At 38.2% G+C, this 25970-nt stretch overlaps 1 protein-coding gene across 9 annotated transcripts in view; it reads left to right on the forward strand.

Annotated features, from left to right (window-relative positions):
• Window positions 1-25970, forward strand: part of LOC128738794 (myocyte-specific enhancer factor 2) — a 196503-nt gene that overhangs the window by 159881 nt on the left and 10652 nt on the right. For 4 of the 9 annotated variants that reach the window (XM_053834178.1, XM_053834184.1, XM_053834177.1 and 1 more), the window contains 7 exons: window positions 3555-4134; window positions 14062-14265; window positions 19868-20183; window positions 20263-20412; window positions 21557-21681; window positions 21745-21953; window positions 22052-22407. In XM_053834178.1, the coding sequence (XP_053690153.1) occupies window positions 4081-4134; window positions 14062-14265; window positions 19868-20183; window positions 20263-20412; window positions 21557-21681; window positions 21745-21953; window positions 22052-22407 (1414 nt within the window). In that variant the 5' untranslated portion in view covers window positions 3555-4080. The remainder of the gene's footprint in view (window positions 1-3554; window positions 4135-14061; window positions 14266-19867; window positions 20184-20262; window positions 20413-21556; window positions 21682-21744; window positions 21954-22051; window positions 22408-25970) is intronic. The other 5 variants (XM_053834181.1, XM_053834186.1, XM_053834182.1 and 2 more) reach the window with 4 other exon arrangements.

Here is a 25970-nt window from a genome sequence, read left to right on the forward strand (position 1 = left end):
AAAAAAAAAAACGACTAAGAAATGACAAAAGACGGCGTAAAAAGGCGTCGAAAAGATTTGTGTAAAAAGAAACTATAATAATTAGATGAATAAATAAACAAAGAAAGTAAAAACTAAGGAAACATATGAATAAATGAACAAATAAATAATGATGATGATGATGATGATGATGATGATGATGAGGAAACAGAAGACGCAGAAAATGAAGAAATCTAGACCTATAATAATGAATTTCTGTCTGTCTGTATGTATGTTTCTTGAAACTACTAATCCGATCGATGTGAAAATTTGTATGCAGGAGTTTTTGGAGCTGAGAAAGGTTCTTATGATGGTTAGAGACTCCTCCCCTTATAGAAGAGGGGTCCCATACAAATGGAACCAAATTTGGCATGTGGGAGTTTTTTGGAGGCAAAGGTAACCCCTCCTCCCTCTAAGAGGGGAGGCTCTCATACAAATAAAATACAAATTTCCTCATAGCTCGAAATCTAATCAAGCAAATGGAAAAAGATTTAGCATGTGAGCGTTTTTTGAGGCTCGCGTTTTTCTATTGTGCATTGAGACCTTATCTAAGACGGGGGGGGGGTCTCCCATACAAATTTAATAAAATACAAATTTCCTCATAACTTTGAGAACTAATAGAGCAAATGTAACCAAATTTGGCATGCGGGGTATTTTGGAGACATGATTTTTTTATATGGTGGCGCCTCCCCCCCGCAAAAATCACCTCTGTCTAGTTTTATTTGTTTTGCTAGGTCTAATGACCTCCATTACTTTCCTTCAGTTGGGTCCGAACGAGCGACAGCGAGTAAGGAAAGGATCACACCCGCGAAATAGTACTTTTCCCAAAATGGTTGTTCGCGAAACACCATGAGTATATTCCGTGTTATGGTCAACCGAGAATTGGTTTTCCGCGAAGTGGTATTTGGTGAAATGTTATATTGTCACGGAAAATATTAAAATACCGTTTCATCGGACCGCGTTTGGAGCTAATGAACCGATTACGGAATGCATCAGGTTGTTCTCAAAAGTCGAAGAACTATTTGACTTCGATATGCCTTCGCACTTATTCGCGCAAAAGATAAGAAAATCTAATTTACTGTAATCTGTAATAAATTTTATTCATGTAGACAATTTTTAGTCAGATGAAATACTCAAATAAATAAATAAATAAATAAATAAATACTATCAGCTTTATTTTATCTGCCGTAGTAACGGTGGGAGTTGCTAATCTACTCGGGGAGCTGGTCTAGGATGAAGCGAAATCGATTAGGGAGTCCTGCCGAATTTCTGTAAAATATTACAGTATACGGAAGTAGTTCGATCAAAGAGAGTATTGTCGCTTTAAGCAAAGCCCACGACCTTCTTTCATACTGAATCCCGAGCTTTTACCAATAATGAAGCCTCTTCCAAGGCAAGTTTATGGGGGTGTTACTGACTCGAGGTGCGATATGAAGCCTCTTGCTCATGGACAAATTATAAATTGTTCTAGTACCTAGGTCTGATAGGATAGCGAGTGTCAGTAGGATTATTGCACTAGACTCGTAATTGTCCTGTGCTCTAATAGTCGGCGACGAAGTCTGTAGATAAAGAAAGGTCAAGTTTTAGAAAGGTGTTTAAACTAGAGATAGTCGGGTAGCGTGCGAAATTTTGCAGCTGTGCATCAAATGAGTTCTAGTGCAAAATGTGCTACGAATATGTTCTCATGCCAACTACAAACCGTTCGTAAGAACAAGATTTTCGGTACAAAATGTGCCAATTTATGTTTTGTGAATGATATGATCGTTTACCAGCTACGAATACAGTTTTACGAATATTGTTTCTAAAAAAAATAAGAAATTATGTTCTCAGTATGGGTTGAACTCAAACCAACAACTTTCGATTGTCTGTCAAGTGTGTTTCCCAGCACACCGTGCCGCGCTGATCCCTAGTTGATCCCAAATCAAAGTTTGTTGCGCTCTTCCAATTTCATCGTTCCTCACACATTTTCTTAGCGAGAATATTGCAAACTCTTTCGACCAACAGCCAAGAGATATGGATTCAGTTGTCACCTGTCTTAATTTTTTATTTTTATCTGAGTAACACAAAATAGTTTATGTCCTGACTTGTATTTTTATGTTCTTCACCAAATCCTATTTAGCCCAATATCAAAGATCTGTCAGTCTGTGCCGCTGCTGATTTGCAAAACTTGAAAAGCAACTTTTCAAGAAAGTCTAATTGTAAAAAGTAAACAATGTGCGAAAAATACGGTCACGTATTTTTAAACTTCAATTTGCTGATAAAATTAACATTAGTGCTAATTATATATCACAATTCAGGTGGCAATCCAACAACCGTAGTATTGCCTCACGTTGATATACACTCTATTTCATGCAATTGCTGGATGTCGGAAACTATTCAAAATTTAAATCAAGACTTCCGCAGTGTAAACGAAGATTCCTATCTTTTTAATTTTCATAACATTGATTGTACCTATTAGCAGTTAAAAATTTGTTACTCCCATTAGCATCCAAGCAAAGTAGCGGCATGCAACACACCAACAGACCTGTCTCTTCTCCGTTCCTTTTCTCCGCCTGCGTCTGTATGTGTGTGTGTGTGTGTGTGTATTGCTTCCTATTTCGTGTGTGCTTCTACGCGTAGTGGCTCCATTAGCTCTGGTTGGTAGCCCTGCTAGCATCGCACCGGCCAGGTCAGCCGGCTGCTGCTGCTGCTGCTGTTGGCTAGGGTGAAAAGTATGTGGCAATATGGAAGCAGGAACAGGAACAGAAAAAAATAAACGGAAATTTTCAACTTCACCAACCACCCCAGCCAGCCAGCCCAGCCCAACCACCAGAAGGGTGTCCAAGGGCTTGACCGTGACTTTTTACCGATCGCACTGGGTGGCGTGGATTCTTTTTTTTTTTACTTTTTTTTTGCTTTTACCACCTTTATGTGTCGGCCAAACCGAACCGACGACTGCCCGAGTGACCGTGGCAGGTTGAATTTCAATGCATCCTTGAAGACGACATTAATTTATCGATTAGTACACATCGTACTATAGCCTAGCCGGAGGAGACAACAACGGGCAAGCGGAGGAGTTACCATGTGTGGTGCAATATTATTATGGGTGGTGAATTTTCCTTCTACCTCCCCCCAGGCGTGCGGAGAAGGATGACGGTGCACGGGTTCTCCACTTTCGTTATGGTTGTAGGTTATAGGGCAAACTCATGCAGTAGTGTACTTCTTATGGAACTGGGAGGAAGAAAAGAAACACACTGGTAGGTGACTGTTTCATGTCCACTGTATATTGCGGAGAGGTGGAAATCCATTTGCATCTTCTGCATTCCGTAGCACAGCGGGTTGGTGGAATCCTGTTGGTCACCTTTGGGAATGCCGGATGGCTAGCTTGGGGCTAGGGGAGGTGATTACAAGAGTGAGCACTTTATTGCTGGTCATTTTTTTTCCGTACGCATTTCAATCGCCGGTTATGCGACTAGCATAACCGAGTATTTAAAACTATTATTTATACTATTTATTTTTGTACTGATATTTTGTGTTTTTCTCTTTTCCATTTGCAGACTATCGTCCTTTTGGCTGGCGTTGGAGTAGTGGCAAAAGGAAGCAAACAAAGTGACGACGGCGGAGTTCCTCTTTCGACCTACAACCGAGCGCGAGGCAGGAGGAGCTGAGCTTTTTGCTGTGCTGTTGCGCGCCCACCCACTGGAAGAAGAGGAATTAGTGGCCGGAAAAGGAACTGTGTTGTAATAGTCGTGTATTTAAGGTGCGGAAGTGCCTTTTTCATCAAAGAGCAAAGAGTGCCGTCGTAAATAGGACAAGTTAAAGGGGTTGAAAAAAACGAGTGCTATTTATTGCCGGGTCCCAAGCCGGCTGGTACGGTTTTGTTGAAACAAAAAAAAAGTGCAGTGTGGTGACATTTTCGTTTCGGTTTTTCTTTTTTCGCTCGCTTTTCGAGACAGCGTGACGCAGAGAGTTTAGGCTGAAGCAGCTCCACTACGGCAGCGGGCAATCGATAGCCAGTAAAACTGGAGAACGTAAATTAGCAAATTGGTTAACACGTGGCAGGCAGGTTGAGCGGACAGGAAGATGGGCCGGAAAAAGATACAGATCTCACGGATAACGGACGAGCGGAACCGGCAGGTGAGTTGACTTTTGGGCATGTCCTATTTCTTTGGGGAAACTTTATTCAAATGATGGAAGTGTTCACTCATTTTTGAATCGAAATCGTACACGAGCTATTCTGCTAAACTTCAAAGATACCGTGAATTCGGGTGAAATTGATCACTTTTTCGAGTATTTTTTAAATATCTTTGAATAGAAACATATTTAGGAAGATGATTCAATTTTAAAATAAGTACTGTAGTGCTGGCTACACGACAGTATCATCTATATCTTATATAAATAGTTTTATTTTAGATAAAACTTAATGTAATCGTGAAATTGAAAATTTACAAATAACGGGTGAAATTGATCACGTAGAAATCAAGACGATATTGCTATTAAACCATACGCTCTGACAGCAATAACCTAACGTGAAGTATAAAATCTGGCGTAATAGAGATATTGCCTGTATGTAGGCAACAATGTCGCGTACAGCAACTAGCACAAAAATCAAACAGTCAGCTCTACATTAGCATGGTTATGCATCTGCTAAATAAATATGAACGATAGAAAAGATATTAAGCCAATTTTAGCATCGTAATCGTTTGTTTTTGTTTAAACATTGCTGTATATATGTGTAAATGTACGATTTTCGTACACAATCTTCACCAATCTAGTGAAACAAATAATTTAATTCTCCTCATATACGGGAGCTTGACTGTCTCTTTGAATGTGTAGTTGCATTTCGCTATGTAAGCACAAACCGATCTCTTGCACTCTTATGCAACTGCCATATGGAGCGTTTGTAAAATTTGCGCGAAGTATTGTCTGTCTTTTGCACCCTTTTATAAATCTCCATTCTGCTTTACAGAAAGAATAAACTTTCGCAGGTGGCAGCTCCATTTCGCACCCATAGCGATCTAGAAATCTATGTTGCCTCAGTTCACGATGTTATCAATCGTTTTATTTCGTAAAAGGTCAAATCAAACAATTTCTGTCGCATAATTTTATTCATGGAAATTATCAAAGCACAGCCAGATAATTAGAGAATCGAATTAGTTCTATCAAAATTTCCTTCTGCAACGAAATTTGTGTTAATAGCAAGGAGTTTTATCGGGCATGTTTAAAATTGCGATTCGATCAAAATAGTAAATTTTAAAAAATCAAGCCATTTACAAGATCAATCTTGCTGAAAGCCAAGTGACTTTAACCTGTAACTCAATCTTTATATGGATGGGTGCATATTCAGCTTTATGAATCAGTATAAACGTAGAATAAAGAGTTTTTTACTCGTTGGTCCAAGGTGATCAATTTCACCCGACTGATCAATTTCACCCGAATCGACGGTACCAACTCAACGTTGCCTTCTACTTTGCAATGCAATTAATTTATTGCTCATTCTGAAATGAAGCGTTAACTTTGACACAAATCATTAAATGATGGTTTGTTGTGATCAGTGCAACGTGGCACGACCGGAATATGCATTGCGCGACAATTATTACGATCACTTCAACAGTCTTTTCAATTAGGATTGGTACAACAGAAGGGTGTATTCAACCATTTCCAGAGGACTTTAGCCTCTTTCGGTGACTGCACTATCAGCGAAGCATGACTTTCTTCGGAAAATCTATCACCCAATTAGTGCCGACGTACAACGATAACGTTACGATTTCTCTATAGTTTAAATGAAATCTTGTTTGATAAATTTGTGTTCATTTAAATTTGTATGTGTATAAACCAAGCTATTAAGCAATTAAGGACTGTCATTGCGACCCACACACTAGCGTGCTATTCTATCTTGAACGAGTTTGGTACAAGCTCTAATTTTTGATTGCACGTTCGGAACTTAATATTCTCCATTAGGCAAATAATGCCGGATACTCGCCTTCGACAGCTCTCCCGCAGAAATCTGTTCGTTTTCCCCAGTCCTCGCGTCGACTCAGCCCTTATACAGTGTAAAGTGGCAGAACCAGACCATTCGACCTTGTGTCTATGTAGCCTTATGTCCATTCTGTCAGGTGTCCATTCGGCCACGTATCCATTCGGCCTTGTGTTTTAAATTTTACTAAGCGGAAAAGGGCAAATTTATATATTCATGTTCTTGGGTAGGGCCAGTGCTCCTATGCTAACAATTTTTGCTTAGTTATGTGGTTAAGCAGTGAGGTAAAAGTTAATTTCTACTCTTCTCAATGAAAAAAGTGGAAAAATATAGAACATATCGAAGGCTCGCATGATCCACATACTAGGGGACTATGTGAGTTTTTGAGTACGGGCAGTGTTTCTGTGCTATTAGTTTTGCTCAACGGTTTAGTTTAATGGGATGGGGACCTTTTTCTATTTTCTTGTAACAAATAACCGAGTTTTTACGCGTCTAACAGCCACTGTCGTCGCTCTTGCTCGTCATTTCAGCCCGAGCAGCTGATACCGATCACTCGCGAGGGCTCGCACTCCCACCCGCGTGTAGAAGTGTAAGCGTAAGATGAAGAATAAAACGAAAAGTAATGCAAAAGCTGTATTCCAGCAGGCCGCTGGCCTCACGAGCAGCTGGCTGCTCATAAGTTGTCTGCCTCATGAGCAAGCTATGCAGAAAGACGCCACGAGGCTGTGCATTCGTGAGTGTGTAAGTAGCAGAATGTCTGCACACACCAACGGCGGCTGTATGCGTCACTGATGTAAACGATGCACAGTGGGACCATTCTGGCGGTCAAAAGTCTTTTCTCGCTTTTCCTGACGTTTTCGAGCGTAGGTGTCTTAGAAGAAGTTACATAAAAAAGTATTCTGCATCTAATGACATTTTCATATAATTAGATATTAAGGGGATAACAAATTTGAAAAAAATAATTTGTTATAGGAACTAGATAGCATGATCATGTGTTCGGCAAAGTTGTAGAACTTTGAATTTCATTAAGCTTTGCCGAAGACACTAATTATCTGCATCATATTGTTTGCGAGATATAATTGACTTTCTGTCGTGACCCCCTTAAAATCAATATTTTTAACTTTTTGTACACAAAACCTCATCTAACAGGTTCGACATGTTCTACAAACTTTTGGATATTATCAAAATACGTAGCTTTCTAGAAGGTGTAAATATCATATGTTGCTTTATTTGCTTTCAAAATTGATTTGAAGCATAAATATTACCGTTTTTACAAGTATTTTTTTCCGAAAATATGCACCTACTGGCAGCTAAAGTTAGCATTGCTTGAGCCGCCATAGAATATAGTATAAGTGTGTCAAAAATGTTGCAGATTTATTTTCGTTCTGGTACTTTTGTAAAAGTTTGTATGTTGCTGTTGGTCTTCTTAAAGTTAAAATCAATGGATCCGATGTCATTAACAATCAATTAACATCATCAATTTTGATAGCAAATAAAGCAACATATGATATTTACACCTTCTAGAAAGTTACGTATTTTGATACTGTCCAAAAGTTTGTAGAACATGAGGTTTTGTGTACAAAAAGTGTACAAAAAACTGATTTTAAGGGGGTCACGTCAGAAAGTCAATTATATCTCGCAAACCATATGATGCAGATACTTAGTTTCTTCGGCAAAGCTTAATGAAATTCAAAGTTCTACAACTTTGCCGAACACATAACCATGCTATCTAGTTTCTATAAAAAATTATTTTTTTCAAATTTGTTATCCCCTTAATATCTAATTATATGAGAATGTCATTAGATGCAGAATACTTTTTTATGAAACTTCTCCTAAGACGCCTAAGCTCGAAAACGTCAGGAAAAGCGAGAAAAGGCTTTTGACCGCCTTTTTCCAGAATGGTCCCACTGTGTGATGGGCTCACGTGAAAGTAGGCATCGTTTGTTACGCGCTCGATTTGCAACATTATTATTAGGATATTAACAAAAGAAAATAGGAGGTTTTGACATAAATCGAATTTGATCGATAGTAAACTTGGGATTGTTAGTTTTGGGTGTGCAAAGGTCAATTCTAGCAACCATGCTACTTCGCATAGTTTCATAGTCGACGTAACAGCCAAAATGACCAAAATATAGTTTTTCGGTCCAATGTATTTTTAACTATGTAATATACACTCAAGTCGCTTTTTACGCGCAGGATACGTAAATCGAGACCGCATATAAAACGCGTAAATTCCGAAATCCGCATGAAAAACCGCGTTAATTTTAAAATTTGCGTAAAAATTTTAAAAAAATTCGAAACAGACCAAGGAGACTGACAATCCAGCAAAAAGAAGATAGTGAATAAGAAGACGATGGAGAAGAAGACTGAGAAAACAAAAAATACACAGAGGATCCAGAAAACCAAAAAGATTGAGAAGACTGAGGAACTGAGACTGGGAAAACCGTGAGCACTGAGAAGGCCGAGTAGAGCAAGACGACAGGAAGACCGGAAGGACAAGAAGACCGAGAAGGCAGGAAACCTGAAAGATCGTATCGACCAAGAAGACGGAGAGGACCGAGCAGACCGGGAAAACCGTACCAAGAAGAACCAAGAAAAAGGGAAGATCAAGAAAACCTGAAGACCAGGAAGACTGGAAGACCATGAAAACCGATTAGATCGAGAAGATTGAAAGTCCAAAGATTCCAAGAAAACTGACAGACCAAGAGGACCCAGAAGAAAGAGCAGGCCAGAAGACTGAAAAGACGGAAGAACGACCGGGAAAACCTAGAAAACGGAGAAAACCCCCTAACAGCACAGTTATTACAAACTAGTTGTGGTAACCGATATGTGACTAATTTTAGTCTTAAATGAGTTGCTGCAACTATATGTGCCAAATGTGTGCTGCTTGGGCCATGAATATTGAGAAATCCGACAAGATCGAAAATATTGGAAGACGGGAAGATCGAGAAGACCAGACCAGTCCAGAGCAGACGGATTAGATCGGGAAAACCGAGAAGTCCGAGAAGATCTGAAAAATCGCGAACACCAAGAAGGCCAGGAGCACGGAGAAGATCGAAAGCCCGAGAAGACCGAATATTCGGGCCTCGTCAATTTTATATTTGTTTTTTTTTTCAGAAATTCCTATAAAAAAAGAAAAGCAAAGCTTTGTTTTCCACATTTGAACCTTCGTCTTCCTTCTTTATTTAGTTTTGGACTACCTTGGATTCATGTCAGAAGAGTTTGATTAGTTTGATTTGATGATTTGAAGAAGGATAATTATTATCGGAAAAGGTACGTGGGTATAATTTCTAGACTTACGAGCATAAATAATATCCAAAAATTGTAGCCTCCTACTTGCTCAATAAAGTCTAATGTAATTTCGATTTTCTCGGGCTTTCATGAATTAAACATCAACTATAGATCAACTTTTTTTTGTAATAAAACCAAAGCAAATTTGATTGGAATCGCGTAAAAAACCGCGTAAATTCCGAAATTCGCATGAAAATAGTCGCGTAAGAAATGAACCGCGTAAGAAGCAACCTGAGTGTACATGCCCAATACAGAAATAACATTTGTTTGTTCGAAAGTATTCGAGAAATTTGGCAAAATAGAGCTACTTTGCTAACGATTTTATAGTTGACGTACTGCTTTTATTGAGATTTATGCCAAGCTATGAGAATAAATGTTGAACAAACAGCCTATTTCTTCGCATCATTTGGCGTATACAATCTCATTGGCCCTCTACTTAATAGACAGCTTATTTGATATAAAAAGTCTACAGATATGGTTATGCGGCTGTAAAAATTGCTCACAACAAAAACGCGTCGTTTTCTCAACGATGAAATAGAATTTTAATAATAAAACATAATGCATAAAGGTTGCTTCTTCTTTGTTTGTGATTAGACTGTATATTAAAATGAGTTGGATTTGCCCCTGCATATTCATATGATCCTCTACTAAAGTAAATACCTTCACCTAGTTCGCTTCTAGCGACTTTACAGCTATTTGTTTCAAGACGGAAAACCCCAGTCCACCTATTATTGGAACAATGGCAAAAATTTTGGAGGAGCCAAGCACGAATTGTTCGAACTGTTTGCACGATTCTGGTGCGACATCAAACAAACAAAAATTCACATTTACCTGCTCCAAACAAGGAATTGTGCGATACTTGACTCCTTTTTAAAGTGTCACACCTGGGTGGCCTCTGGGAGGCAGTGGTTAAAGCTGTAAAGTTAAGTTTGTTTCGCCTGTGTGGCTCGCCGGTAGTGGTGATCCTTTGAACCACAGTGGGACTAGACAAAGGGGAGACTCCGCAACCCGCTTATCAATCGTGCGACGTACCTCTGAATTCCCCTGGTCTGGTAAACAAATGTTGGCATAATCATAATGGACTATTTGGCATAATTCCTTAAAAATCAGTTTGTGACATTTTATAGATGCTTCAGAGCAAGATGACAATTGGCTGTTGGGTACTGTACCACTGTATCCATTATTTTTAATAATTGTGGTATGCTGGTATGCCCTGTTTGATGTTTCTTTATGCTTCAAGCTTGCTTACCACTTATTGAGGAAGTAATTGGCTGGCAGTTAGAACATCGTAGAACAAAAGCATTTTTCCAAAAATTAGACCATCTTACTCGCCTATTTTTCCAAAAATTAGATTAGGTTAGATGGTTTCTTCGACTTTTCTTTATAGTTTTCCGCCGTCATTGAATTTTTTTTGAGAAAATTATTCCAACGATATTTATTTTAGATTGCCGAGAAAATTTTCTTATATCTTGATAGGAAATAGTTTGTTCTACGATGCTTGATTCGAGCGTTATAAATTTTTAATAATATTTTTTTTTCGAGAATTTCGGTAAATTTCCGTTTGGGCGAACTGAAGATGATTTTGAAAAATCCCGTTATGTTAAATGAAACTATGCCATATAGCGTTATACCAAATGTATGAGAGTCCTTATTCCCCTACCACAGGGCTGAGGGGTCTCAAATCATCATTAAAACAATTCCTGCCTCCAAAACCCCCCACATGCCAAATTTGGTTCCATTTGCTTGATTACTTCTCGAGTTATGAGGAAATTTGTATTTCATTTGTATGGGAGCCCCCTCCTAAAATTATAAGAGGTCCTAATTCATCATAGGAAAAATTCATGCCTCCAAAAACACCCACATCACAAATTAGTTCACGAGTTATGCAAAAATTTGTGTTTCATTTGTATGGGATCCCCCCCTCTTAGTGGGAATAAGAACCTCATAAGAATCATAAGAACCTTCCCTGGTCCCAAAAACGCTGATCGGGTCAGTAGTTTCCGATTCTATAAGGAACATACGGGCAGACAGACAGAGATCCATTTTTATAAGTATAGGTTTGTATGGGAGCCCCCCCCCCTCTTAGTGGAGAGGGATCTCTAACCATCATAAGAAAAAAAAATCTGGGGAATACGATGGAGTTGGAATTTTTAAGATCAAATTTTATTTTATTTAATATTTATAGACAGCACTGGTGCTAAAAATTACTATTTTTTCGAATTCCTTGGACAATTGATCTTTGAAAATATGAAAATAGTTTCTTTCTAGCCTTAATATTTCCGGACATTTAAGCAAAAGAAAATAAGCGGATTTAACGGGAAATTAGCAGTCATTAACTTCTCGTCGAAAAGCCCAATATCGGAAGCAGTTTTTGAGTTCAAAAGCGGGGTTCTGTTTACGGAAGTGTATTCACTGCATTCTTCTTACCTATCTAAACACAGGAGGACGGAGCCTTATTACCTAGCATGTTGATATAGGTAACGAATCTACCTGAAAGTGTGTACGTACCTATGATACCTACGTGCCTATGATCGTATAAAACATCGCTGGAGCTGCAGTCAAGAACATTCACAGTTAGATAGTGCTTCTACTAGGAACTTCGCCAGTATCAACATCAAAGTCAGTAATAATGGAAAACAAGCGTCAGAAATCGAGCTCGCTGTTACCCTCCAGCCGCTCTATTCAAAGGCGTAATCGAGCATCAGAATCGAGGAAATTTCACGCCACCGCTCAGTGTGTCGTTCAACAACCATCTCACAACTCGGAACAGTATCAACAGGGTTTTCCGACATCGCGGGGAACACCGATAAACGTACAATTAAGGCAACTTTTGGAAAAAGGAAATGAGGACCCCGTAAGCAGGAACGCGTCTCTCAAAATACGTATTGCGGCACTGCACGCCTATGCCGACATGCTGAAGGATATGCTGGCACTGCCGTCGTCGATTAATTCTGCCCGCCCCTTGGGTAATGCACGGGAGAATGGTTCATCCGTGGATTCGACCAAAAACAGCTAGGATGCTTGTATCAATAAGGGCAATTTAAAAAATTAGATCTAAGAATTCGCTTCATAACTATAATAACATGATAATCAATAAATATTACATTACAATTAATATTTGTTTCATTCGTTCACTTTTCAAAGTGTCACTTTGAATCAGTTTATGGTACGTTTATTGTTTGATAGTATCATGTTGCCGTCATTCGCTGTAATTTATTTTGCGGTCTTTTTGGCTGTTTTGGCGGTCTTTTGATGTCTCTTCGTCGCCTTTTCTGCATCTCCGGCTGTATAGTATTTCAAATGACTAATAGCGTGAAAATCGATTTGGTCGTCTCTGAGAAACCTACGATATTTGACACCTAGTCGAAACACATCTAAGCATAATTTTCAAACTAGTTCGTTCGTTCGTTCTGCCAAATGTCTATATACCATGTGGTCCCTTATGGGTATGCCAAACAGCATTATGCCAAAGAACTTTATGCTAAATGGGTGGCCCCCGTTCTCATTTGTTGGCTCAACTGCGTATTCATAGAAGAGCAAAAAAAGTTCCAAGTTCTTATAAAGTTAGTATCAAAATAAACGCCGAACCCTATAGAATCGAAAGCTGAAATATAAACCATTTTTTATAATTATTTTATCTAAAGGTAGCTTAAATTCAGTTTTCAGATCGTTTTAAGTTTAAAATGTTGTCGCCGGTTTGTTTTAATTTTTGACATTTTTAAGCATTTTCAATTCTATCTTAATTATCACGATTTTGTTTCTCCCAATATAGAGTGAGATTCAAATAAAATTAAGAAGACGAAATATAGGAGAAGACAACATAAAACTAGTTCTAAAACAAATCAATCAAGTAAAGGTGATAGAAAGTACGCCAAGTGCCAGTTTTTGTTCTACTCATTCACAAAGTAGCTTGATTTGGGTCTACTACGCAATTTGCACATGTTGCAACGTAGCAAAATGTGACATGACCGGTTACGCCTCTCTCACCCGGTTGGCTGCGTTGGTACGTAGAGAATCATTTGGGGAAGCTTGTAGTTTTTTTCCTGCTTATCTTATTAGTTTTCTCTCTTACTGTGATGCCCTTGTGCTAGGATTAGGATTGTTTGATATTAAAAGAACGCAGCTCAAAGTTTAAGGTCTATAATTACGGTTTGTTTCCTGTCTTTTGTAATAACCTGGCGACCTATTATCTCTCAACATTCGACAATCCAGTAGTTTTTTGTTGTTGTTGCCAAAAATCACACCGCGTCAACATTTAGACACGCTAGAATCGAAGTGTGCCTATTTCAAACCACACCGCTGTTTTTGGCGCTGCTGCTGTGATTACTTTGGCAGACGGGGGATCAATAAAAAAAATAGCTCCGTATCAAATTTGCACAAAAAAGAACAACAATGATGATGATCATGAACTGCGCTTTTCCCACAACTGATGGCAAAATATCTAGGTACGACGTCTAAAACGACCTCGAATTGTCTCAGCGAATCTCTAACGGTTGATTATTATTGAGACCGCAATTGACCCTCGGGCTAGGCGGGCTGTAAAAACATGTTTCACCTCTACCCGCAACCGAATGTCTTATCCGGTGATCGCGCGATTGCTTCTGTGAAACTGGCTAATAATTTGGTTCACGCATTAGTGCGGTATTGTGACGTAAATGAGCGAAGCATTTTGCCAATCTTTTTGGTTACGTTTTCGTTAAACTATTAAAATAAGATAGTTTTATGTTCGATTGTGCGTAGAGTTTATTGTCGAACGTTTTAATCCATCATACTAAAATTTTCATTACTCATTTCAGGTGACGTTCAACAAGCGGAAGTTCGGTGTGATGAAGAAAGCGTACGAGCTGTCGGTGCTGTGTGACTGCGAAATCGCCTTAATCATCTTCAGCAGCAGTAACAAACTGTACCAGTATGCCAGTACCGACATGGACAAGGTCCTGCTCAAGTACACCGAGTATAACGAACCGCACGAGTCGCTGACGAACAAGAACATAATCGAGGTACGCCGGCGGAGCGCTGGAACCGATTCATTACGAAGTATTACCTGCACCAGAAAGTTGAAATTGCTGCAAGACTCCCGCTACTACCGCTTGCAAGAAAAAAAAAACTAACCCATATCTTTTCTTTGTCCCCTAAAGGTTCTCCCACGATAACACTTCTAGATTGCTTTTATTTGCGTTAGGGTTCCCTTTCATAACCGTGCACATGAGAAGGTTTTTTGTCGTGACTCTCGAAGGGTGGAAACCCAAAAATTGGACATTTGACTCAAGGCGCAGGGCATTCTCGTTCAGAATATTTCAGAGCGCTAATGTGATAATGAAAATATTGGTGATTTGAGTAAAAATTTAAAAAAAATTACTGTGTTGTATTAAGATTGTATTAACGCACAGTGGTTAGGCCATTGCAAATAATTTCAAAAGTTTTTGTCAGCCCCGCGCCCCTTGGAAATTGACTTGAAAAATCGACGGGCAAAAAAATTATTTGTAGGATATGAGTTAATTTTTTTTTCATAAAATCAATTGTTTGTGGCCTGAAAACTCGAAAAATGAGTGTACGAGTTGAGTTAATGCCTCTAGCACGAAACCGAAATGAAAATTCGAACAACGGAATTTCCGAAAATCGGCCGAAAATTTTTTCTTACGTTTTTGTCTTTTTTCGTAGAATTTTGCATGGAAAATAATAATATATATATTAAAAGCAAGAATAGATTTGGTTTTCACGCTTAAACTTTAAGTAAAAATGCCGCAAATCAATATTTTTTTGCTCGATTAAAAAAATCTTTTTGTTGTTTTCGCCCCCCCTCTTCAGTGGCCCAACACTGGTAGGACAAAAACTTTATAAAATATTTGTAATGGCCTTATAAGAATGCTAAAGACTGAAAAATGTAAGAAGACTGAAAAAGTTTCGAAAACTGAATTAAAATTGAACAGACGGTAATAAAACTAAAAAACGGCAAATAAAAAATTAGAAAATGACTAGAAAAAGGCTGAAAACAAACCAGTAAAAGTTTGGACAAGACGAGAAAAAACGAGAAAAAATAAAAAAAACTTGGGAAAACTAAAAAAACTAGAAAAAGATTAGGCAAAAAAACGGAAAAACTGTGAAAAGTCTGATACGAATTCAAATTTGAGACGCAAAAAGAAAAGACATTATTTCGAATTTCCTGAAACTACCTCATAGTATTTGACCAGAAGGGTAACTCAAATTCTGGATGTAAAGAAAGAGGTAATTAATTCGAATTTTGGACGCCAAAAACTAGGACGCTAATTTAAATTTTGGGCGTTAAGAGAGGACGTTAATTCAAATTTCGGACGCAAAAAAGGGGACCTAAAAGGGAATCACGTAAAATAAATGGACGTAAAAAGAGATTCTGGTGTTTAAAAATACTGTGAAAGACTGGCAAAGGTTTCTAACACTAGAAAAAGACTGACAAAAGCTTGTACAAAAGCTTAGCAGGAACTAGTGTAAAAAGACTGAAAAAGTCCGGAAAAAGTGGGAAAGGTCTGACTGAATAAAGATTAACGAAAAACTGAAAAAAGATTGGAAAGCACTGCAAAAACACTGACAAATTTAGTTAAAGGAAGTCAAAAGACAGAAAACAGACTGACGAAGAGCGGAAAAGACTGGGAATAAAGAAAAAGCCAGAAAAAAAAACTAAGAATAGGTGCAAAGAAAAGGCGAAGAAAAAAAACAAGTAAAAAACAGAAAAATATGGCAGAAGAGGATAGAAAATATGCTGATGAAGGCTTGGAAAAACAAAAATAAAAGCAAAAGATTTGAAAACAGGTGGAAAAAAGTTTTTATCCTTTTCTCTTTTTCAAAAGAAAGATCTTCTCTTTTTCAAAAAAAGAAATAAGATAGGAAAAAAGATAAAAAAAAATGATGAAAATTAGTAAATGAAAAGACGAAAAAGAGATTTATTTACTATGGTTACTATGGAGAGCTGACAACAGTTGAAACAAATTGTAAGAAGACAAAAAAACAAGACAATAATCAGAACATGACTAAAAAACTACTGGCAAAGGTTTGTAAAGATTGAAATGACTGCATAAGACTGAAAAAACTGTTAATAGACTGGAAAAAGCTAGAAAAATGTTGGAAAAAGTTAGAAAAGGTCTACATAAGACTAAAAACAATTGGACAAAAACTATAAAACAGTTGGAAACGACTGTGAAAACCTGTAAAAAGACTGGAAAGGTTAGAAAATATTAGAGAATGGGAAAAGTTTGCAAAAATACTGGCAAAAGTCTGAAAAAACATTTTAAATACACAAACGGCTGGAAAAAGACTAAAAAAAATTGACAAAAGCCTACGAAGGAACTGGAAAAGCCTGGCAAAAGTCTAGAGAAACACTGAAAAAAGACTAGAAAAAGGCCGACAGAACAACAGCAGAAGGATTGACAAAAGACTGAAAAACTGAAAAAAGACTGGGAGGAAATGTAAAAAGATTGGAAAAATACTAAAAAACGATCAGCAAGTTTCCGGAAAAGACTGGAAAAAGGCTCTGACAGAAGAATGAAAAAAGGCTAGAAAAAGACTGATAAAAGTCTAGAAAAAGGCTAGATAAATCTGAAAAATGACTGATAGAAACTTTAAAATGACTAGAAAACTTTTAGAAATCGACCAGCAAGGTTCTAAATAAGAGTGGAAAAAATTGGAAAGAGATCGGAAAAAACTGGCAAAGGTCTGGAAAAAGACCAGAAAAAAAGAAAATAGTCTTTAAAAAACTGAAAAATAAGTTACAACAGCTTGGAGCTGTTAGAAGACTTGAAAAGACTAGAAAAATATAGGAGATCAGCTGGCAAAGTTCTGAAAAACAGTGGCAAAACTGGAAAAAGATACAAACAATTAGAAAAAAAACTGTGGGAAACAGTCAACACACTGGAAAAGATAGGAAATTGCTAGAAAAATATTGGAAACGACTGGCAAAGGTCTGGAAAAAGGCTAGAAAAAGGCTGACAAAAGATTGAGAAAAGACTGTAAAAAGACTAACTACAAAAATTCCGGAAAACAATGAGCAAGGTTCTGAAAAAGAGTGGAAAAATTGAAAAGAGACTGACAGAAAACTGAAAAAGATTGGTAATGATCTGGAAAAAATCTGAAAAAGTCTGACAAATATCTGAAAATAGCCTGCTAAAAAACTGTAAATAAAACTTAGAAAAGATTGGAAAAAGACTTGAAAAAATCTGACAAAAATTACGAAAAACTGGAACAGTGCTAGGAGAAACTGTTAAAAGACTAAAATACTAGAAACATGCTGGAAATCGACAAAGGTTGAAAAAACTAGAAAAATAGGACTCGGAGAAACAGTTAACTAACAGACTGGAAAAGATTGGAAAGAATGAAATGCGCGAAAAAAATTGGAAACAGTTGGTAAAGGCATAGAAAAAGACTGACAAAAGATTGGAAAAAGATTGACAATAGACTAAAAAAGCAGTGAAACTGTAAAAAGACTAGAAAAATACTGGTTATTGACCACCAAGGTTCTGAAAAAGGGCGTAAAAAATGGGAAATAGACTGAAAAAACTGAGAAAAGACTGAAAAACGTTTGGAAAAAACCAGAAAAAGGTTAAAAACGGACTGAAAATAGCACGTGAACAAACTGGAAAATAGTAATTAAAAGACTGGAAAAGCCTTGAAAAATACTGACAATCGATTCTGAAAAATAGTGATAAAAACTAGAAAAATACTAAAAAACTGAGAGGAATTGTTAATATTGTAAACAACTGGCAAAGGTCTGGAAAAGGACTAGAAAAAGACTGAAAAGGACTGGAAAAAAAAACTGAAAAAAGAATCACAATAGTCTGAAAAAAAAAAAAAAATGAACAAAGATTGGTAGAAACTGTAAAAAGAATAGAAAAATGCTAGTCGACTAACAAAGTTCTGAAAAAGAATGGAAAAATTTGAAAAAACTGAAAAAATTGACAAAAGATTAGTAAAGGTCTGCAATAGCACCAGAAAAAGACTAACAAAAGACTGAAAATAACCTGCGAGGAAACTGGAAAACAACTTAGAAAGGATTGGGAAAAGACTCGTAAACGGCTGACAAAAGATTACGAAACAATTGGAACAGGACGGGGAGAAACTTTTAATAGGAAAAGACTAGAAAAATGTTTGAAATCGACCGGTATGGTTCTGAAAAGACTATAAAAATCTAGAAAAAATGTTAGACAAATATTGGAAAAGACTATGTAGATAAAAACTACTGCCTGACGAAAGACTTAAAAAAGCTAGGAAAAGACTAAAAACACTGACAAAAGACTGTGAAAAATTGAAAAAAAAAAGACTGAAAAAGGGCTGGGAAGAGATTGGCACAGCTCTGAAAAAAGACTAGAAAAAATCCGACAAAAGACGGGAAAAAACTGCGAAAAAAAACTGGAAAATGACTTAGAAGGATTGGAAATAAATTAAGAAAAGTAGAAGATACGGAAACAGTTAGATAAAATGGTGAAAGAAAACGAATAAAAAGACGGAAATAATACAGGCACACAGATAAAGAGGATAAAAATTAGTTGACAAAAATACGGCGGAAACACGGAGAAAAGACGAAGGAAAAAAGGAAGAAAGACAAAAGCCAACGAAGGAAGGAAAAAAGGAAGAAAGAAAATGCAAACGGGTAGGTGCCGTCGGTATTCATTAGTTTTTCGGCTATAACTCAGAAACGAAAAGATTAAAAATTGGTTAAATAAACTATTTTGATATATTTTCTTTGGCTGACTGTTTTTTGCTGGTTTCCGCCGTCATGGAATTTTTTAAAGTCATTTTCCGAACAATATTTTTTCTGGATTGAAGAAAAATAATCTGTTCGTTTTCTGGTAAAATGGGGACCTGGTTTCCTTAGTTCCGGATTGCGTGAAGGGTCCGTTGTATTTCCGCAATGCTGGAAGAAAATGAGCTCGCTTAATTCATTTCTTTTAAACAGATGGAGGCGCTCGGTTGTACGAGTTATGCTGATAGCCATGCGTCCTCGCTGTTTTCGTATGAATGACTTAGTTTTATGGAGGGCAGGGTGATTTCAATGCCACAAACTATGAACCTACAGATTATGTTGGTTTTTCGAATAACTTATGTTAGGTCTAATTGAATTTGGAGGAAATCCTGGATTAGTTTCGAAAAAGTTTTTCTTTTGTTTTTAATTAGATTGTTAATGGAATATAATTAAACCAAGCAAGGCTTGAACACAGCTAGCTGGACAAAATATTGTCTATTTTATGATCATTGATATGAAACTCACAAAGGAAAGCAAAACCTCATTTGTTCTAAAAAAATTGAATTCATTTCGTGGCACGGCTATGGAACCTTCTAATCTCCCCTCTTAATTCACATTTTTCATTCGACTTTTAAATGTTATGTGCTAACCAACTGTCCCATTGAAACACACCATCCCATCCGCGATTCACGTTCTGTTCGATCATCAGAACTCAGTACACCTCTCCACCATCTACAATCCCAGTTGTTGAACCTCCCCCCCCCTAAAAAAAAGAGCCTGCGGCGCGGGCTTGTCGTGTGTGCGTGTGTGCGTGGTAATATTTTCAATGAGGCTAGCCTCCCCCGTGACAGTCGGTCGCAGTCGTAATTCCTGTAAGTCCTGTCTGCTTACAGTTGCAGGTAAACGCGCAGAAGGAGAACAAAAACGGAACAATGTCACCGGACTCGCCGGAACCGGACGACAGCTACACGCTAACCCCGCGCACCGAAGCCAAGTACAACAAGATCGACGAGGACTTTCAGATCATGATGCAACGCAATCAGCAGCTGTCCGCCAGCGGACGAGTCAATATGGGCAACAATAGCTACTCGCTGCCGGTGTCGGTCCCGGTGATCGGAACCTACAACGATTCCAGCATGTTGCAAAGCAGTCCACAGATGGCACACAATAGTATTAGTCCGCGGCCTTCCAGTTCCGAGACGGATTCGGGTAGGTTTTTCTTTTCTTTCCTCTGCTCAAGTGGAGACGCTCGGTCACTCACGTCATTTTTTCATTTTCGACATTTCAGTTTACCCATCCGCTGGTCTGTTGGAAATGTCAAATGGATACCCGCACTCGGCGTCGCCCCTCGGAGGATCTCCCAGTCCCGGGCCCAGTCCAGGTATTGGCACGCACCAGCATAACAATAGTAACAACCATAACCATAATCATAACAAACGTAAGCATGCCACGTTTTGCCGCTCTAATTTCCTTTCCCGCAAAGCGAACGCTGAAATGTGTGCTCGTTAACAACATAATACCAATATACAGTAAATCCCGGTTTCGTGTTTTTTCCCCACCGTCGCGTCGTCGACCAGCTTCCTGACTGACTGACTGACTGACTGATGCACACGTGCGTCATTAAGTCGATCCACGAACGCACGCGGTGGGTTTCGAGACGAGATTGGGTTTGATTTGTCTAATTATTTGTGTGTCATGGAAAGTGAATTAGATACTAAACCCTAATAATTCGTCGAATTGGGTGGATTATGTGAGTTACCTAACACAGCTCAAGTTAAATGATTTTTTTCCACTACATAATTAAAAGCCGATTGAAATTCAAATTAAAATATATTATTTTGCTATGCTATGCGGCGTTCGTGTGTGCATGGAATGACCGTACCGAACCGAACCGACGACGCCTACGGTAGGAGTTGTCGGCATTACCTTCACTCTTCAGAAAGTATGAATAAATAATTTTAATTAAATAGGTAGTGAGTACTTGAACCTCGCTTTCGATTGGTTCCATTGTCGGTCTCTTTTCGTCCTGGGGGGTGGGGTTCAGGCGACAGCCGGCAGAAGGAAGTCGCGACGACCGATTCATTGGCATTGAAAAAGCAATCCGAAGGTGGCACGGTGTGGATTAGGAAAGGGGTTGCCGGGTGTTCACCCGTGATTTGCGTCACCTTGCCGTCGTCGGTGGTGCTTGCTGCGGGAAGAACGTGCAAGGGGCACGGCAAGGGGAAAGCGACGGCAATAATACTCTTCTACTAACCATAGCAATATTTCTCCGGAAGAGCTTATTGCGCTCATAGGTCGGGCGTCGTTAATGTGCTTTTCCATCTACGAGTTTAGAAAATACCCGCATTTGTTCGCTGCCTTTTCGTTTGTGAACTAAATTGATGAGTGTGCATTTTTTTTAACCCGGAATGATTTATTTTAACTAATAATGAAACGTATGATCGAATCGATAACGGTAGCGTGACGGAACCTAGCGTCGCAATGCTGTAGAAAGGATGTTGTTAACTCGTACGCAATCGTCTCGGAGAGGAACTTTCGGCCACCCTAGTTACATTCGACATTTAATCCAGTTTTCATTTTAGTGCAACATCAATCGATGAAACAAAATTCTCCGGGCAGTTCCAGCGCGCGGTCATCAAACCTTCGGGTGGTAATACCGACGCCCATGAATCCGACCATCAACACCGACGATATTTCCTATGTAGAGGTAGTTCTGAGCACACCAATTTTCGTCGGAACTTTTTATCAAATCGTTCCGTTTTTCTTTTAGCAACACGCACGGCAACAAGGGGGCAATCTGAACACTCCGGTGGTGGCACTGCAAACGCCGATACCCGGTCTGTCCAACTACACCACCACGCTCGGTTCGTTCGGTGCGCAGGATTTCTCGATCAATTCCGACCTGAGTATGATCGCCTGGGGTGCGGCGACCAATGCCCACGCGCAGAATGCCATGAATTCGCTGGGGCAACACTCGAGGTACTTAGAAAGTTGTAGAACTTCATTTTCTTATTTTTCCTATCTTTCTTTTCTTTCGGTAGTTGGTGTCATAATTAAATTTGCTCAAACTTACTCAGAATCTTTTTCAGTAGCGGTCTACCCCATCTAGCCGTGTCGAACAGCACTCCCCCGCCGTCCACTTCGCCGCTGTCGGTGAAGATCAAGGCGGAACCGATATCACCTCCCCGGGAGCACCACGCGTCGTCCCACCACCATCACAACAATCTGAGCGGTGCCGGTGGCGGAGGAGGAGGCGGTGGAGGCGGCGGTAACGGACAGAACAACAGCAACAGCAACAACCATCAGCTGACGGTGACATCGATGGCGTCAGCTGGCCACAGTAATTCGTCCGTATCGCTCGGCAGCAGTTTGAACCATTCGCACCTGATACATTCGAGGCCTTCGTCGACGGGGCACCTCACGCCGACTCCAGGTGAGATTGATTTGTCTCCTTTTTTTCGTCGTTTTTAGTACCTACAATCCACTTCATACTCGTGTACAGGGCAAGCCGTGGGCGGCCGGATTGATTAGCTGCTTTAGGTTAGACGCCACAGTAGGTTCCGTGTTTGTTGAACGTCAAATTGGAAGGTTTTTTTTTTACAGAAAGCCTATTTGTAGCCAACGGTCGAGTGCTTTGTACTGTATGACGGCATTAGAATATCAGGCGTCTCCACCAAGTCCGAAATAATGGGGTTTGCGTTGTTACTGTCTATGTCGTTTCATAATTACGGTAGATAATTTGATGGCAAATCGTTTTATTTTTATAATCTACCAGTAACAATTGATTTTTTTTTTCGAATATTTTTAAACGGTGTGATTCACATGGTGGAGACAGACAGCTTTGTTATGACGTCCTTCAGTTTACGCACCTCCATTTTCAGTGCTTCGGTTAACATGATTATAGAGGCGTTCGTTCCTCAGTAAAATCTAGGTGTTATTTTGATCAACAAGAGTTCTTCCAATTGAAACAAGTGTAGGGAAAGTGCGTAAAAGTATTCAAATGTTTTGAGCCAAGTTCTGATCTTGGCTTGATAAATTCGATGTCAAGTGGCCTCAGATTGGGTCTATTATCCGGTTGCTACTTAATAATTTCGATTCATAACTTCCGTTTTTCGATAGAAGGCTTTTACCGACTGACGACGATTTTATAGACGAGCCAACGATTATTAGTTTTTAAAAAACTACGAAAACTACTGTGCCATGATGAATACATGGCGTCTCCATCGATTTCATAGTAAAAGTGTACGCATGGTTGTTTTCTAAATTGCCTTTTTAAAACCCATTAATCTTTCAATCATTAAAGTTTGATTCTGTTAGCAGAAAGTAAATATTTGATTTCTTCGAATATTTATGATAATTAAAGATTTAGCACGAGAAAATTTGAGCACGCAAAACTTGTTATAGAGTAAAATTATGCATTTTATTTGCTAATTTTTAATGTATCGGTAACATTCAGTTACGTTACTGGATTCAATCCATTACTAGGACTTTTCCCAGAATACCTATTTATACCAGATTATTAGCTATTGCTTGAACTCCTCAACGCTTGCGGTTCTACCTTTCTTCTTCAGTGTGCTTTTTGCATGCTTTTTACGGAGTGTTAGCTGGAATCCTTTCCTTGGTGACACTATTGTCATTGTACCACTTGGCTGCTTAGTCGAATTTGAATACAAAAAAAATCACAAAAGGCAACCTCATGCTGCTCCAGAAAAAGTAGTAAACTCTTCTGAAGGCACTCTTCAAGATAAATTTACTGGTTTATGGTTCCGGTAGTTACGAAAGTATCACTTTTTTTTAGTCTGGCAGGTGCCAATTAATTGCCAAACGAGGAACTTTTTCTGAAACTTTGACTGTCTTATTTTGCAGTCTCCCGGGGAGGTCTTCAGATCGAATGTGGTGTAGAATTCTTGTCCATCAGGAATTTGTCCGAAAGCGGCCTTGTAGGACGTTTCATTATCCATAACGCGCAATACAATTTTGTCCGCAAATTCTCTCCATATACTGCTTCTCGATACGGTTCGGTACAACTTGCGCCGTGAAAATTCTCGTGGCAGCCCTCTCCTTTGCTCTCCGGACATAGGATATAATAAAACTCCTGCCGTTTGCGTGGAACAACCACGGTGTATGCCACAATACCAGTTTCTCTCACGCGCCCAGTTCTATAAAAAATATAGTATATCATATGTTCAATTTCTCTAACGCACACCGGTCAAATTTTGAAAAAAAAGCGGACAATAGCAATTAGGTAAAAAATGCGTAATTTTTCAAGGGTAGTGTCTCCGGAGAAGTTTAATGATAAAATATAGCGCACCTTTCTGCACTATTAGGGTGATCGTGAATTCACCTATTAGGGTAATACAAACTTTTGTCTTTTTAAAAAATTAAAAAAAAAATTTATTTCTTCAAAAAGTTGCAGAACATACTAAAATAAGCAACTTTGCTGAATACATTAACGATCTATCTCTTACCGGTTGCGAAATATAATGATGTGTTAAAAAGGAGTGCTTAAGGGGGCATAGTACTTTTTACACCATATTTTTGCCTTATTTCAAATATTTTTTTCTCGATAACGCGAAAAGCGAATCGATTCGGGTTTTTTGCATTCTAAACATTGCACTTTTTACTAATATTTACAATTTTGTTTGCATATGTGAACTTCTTCCCCTCTCCCCTACGGCTCCTTGAACATGATCATTCGAAAAAAACATGATTTGCGGTACCATGGATTGGAGCTGGTGGGCTTATCCGAATTGAAAGATTCCAAAACGACATGAAAGTAAATTAAATTATCTCGTGTTTGACCCATCCTTTTTTCAAAATTCGAACGCATAATAAAATGGCGGACATTCAAACATAAAAGTAAGGTTTTTAGACGAAAAAATTGACTTTAAACATTTCTTAAAAATACAAAAATTGTAATATCAAAAAAAGGATGGGTCAAACGCTAGATAATTTTGTTGGCTTTGAAACAAAAAAAGAATCATGAGAATTGCTTGAGTCGTTCTTGAGATATTTATGGTACCGACTTTCAAAACCTGGTTTCGAGAAAAACGACGTTGAAGTTTTTACTCGTTGTTTAATCGCCCCAGACATGCGCGGTACAAATAGCTGTAACTTTGCCAATTTTTGGAATTCATCGAAATGACTTGAAACACATATGGTCAAAATGTTAATCTTTCGAAATAATCAATAAAAAAAATTTCGATTTTTTTTAAATTGAAAAAGTGCCCCCTTAAAAATCAATTATGCTCATTAACTTTGCATACGATTTTTTTACTGCTTTCGAGTGTTCTACAATGTTATTCAGTATGCTAAAATACACATTTTCACTGAAGACTGTTTGTTGCTAGGACACATATTTAATAAGTTATAAAATAAATAAAAAAAAATTTGCTGTGTGCAAATTTTTTTTTCAATTGGTCACTTCGCACAAACTAGACAATCATTAGGTGAAAGTATATTTTATCTATAAAAAAAATATTTCCATCAGGAGATCTCCAAAGGAATCTCAGAAAAATCAATTGAAAAATGTGTTATTTTTTGATAAAAATTTTTATAGCTCGTTAAACGAAAGAGATAGAGAGTTACACTATTTAACGAGGTTGCTTATTTTAATTTGTTCTACAACTTTGCTGAAGACACCATACCTTTTTAAACGCATTTAAATAAACGAAAATTTGTATCACCCCAATGAAACCACCAAAATCACAATAGTTTGCTATAACGCAAAAATGAGTTATTTTTGAGGCATAGTGTCTTTGGAGAAGTTTAGTAATAAAAAATAGCGCATCCTTCTGCACTACTAGGGTGATCGTGAATTCACCTATTAGGGTGATACAAACTTTTGTTTTTTAAATAATTTCAAAAAAAAATTTTTTTTCTTCAAAAAGTTGCAGAACATACTAAAATAAGCAATTTTGCTGAATATAGTAACTGTGTATCTCTTACCGGTTGCGAAATATAATGATGTGCCTAAAAGGAGCACCTAAAAATCAA

Source organism: Sabethes cyaneus, chromosome 2 (assembly GCF_943734655.1).
Source record: "Sabethes cyaneus chromosome 2, idSabCyanKW18_F2, whole genome shotgun sequence".
Lineage (NCBI taxonomy): Eukaryota > Metazoa > Arthropoda > Insecta > Diptera > Culicidae > Sabethes > Sabethes cyaneus.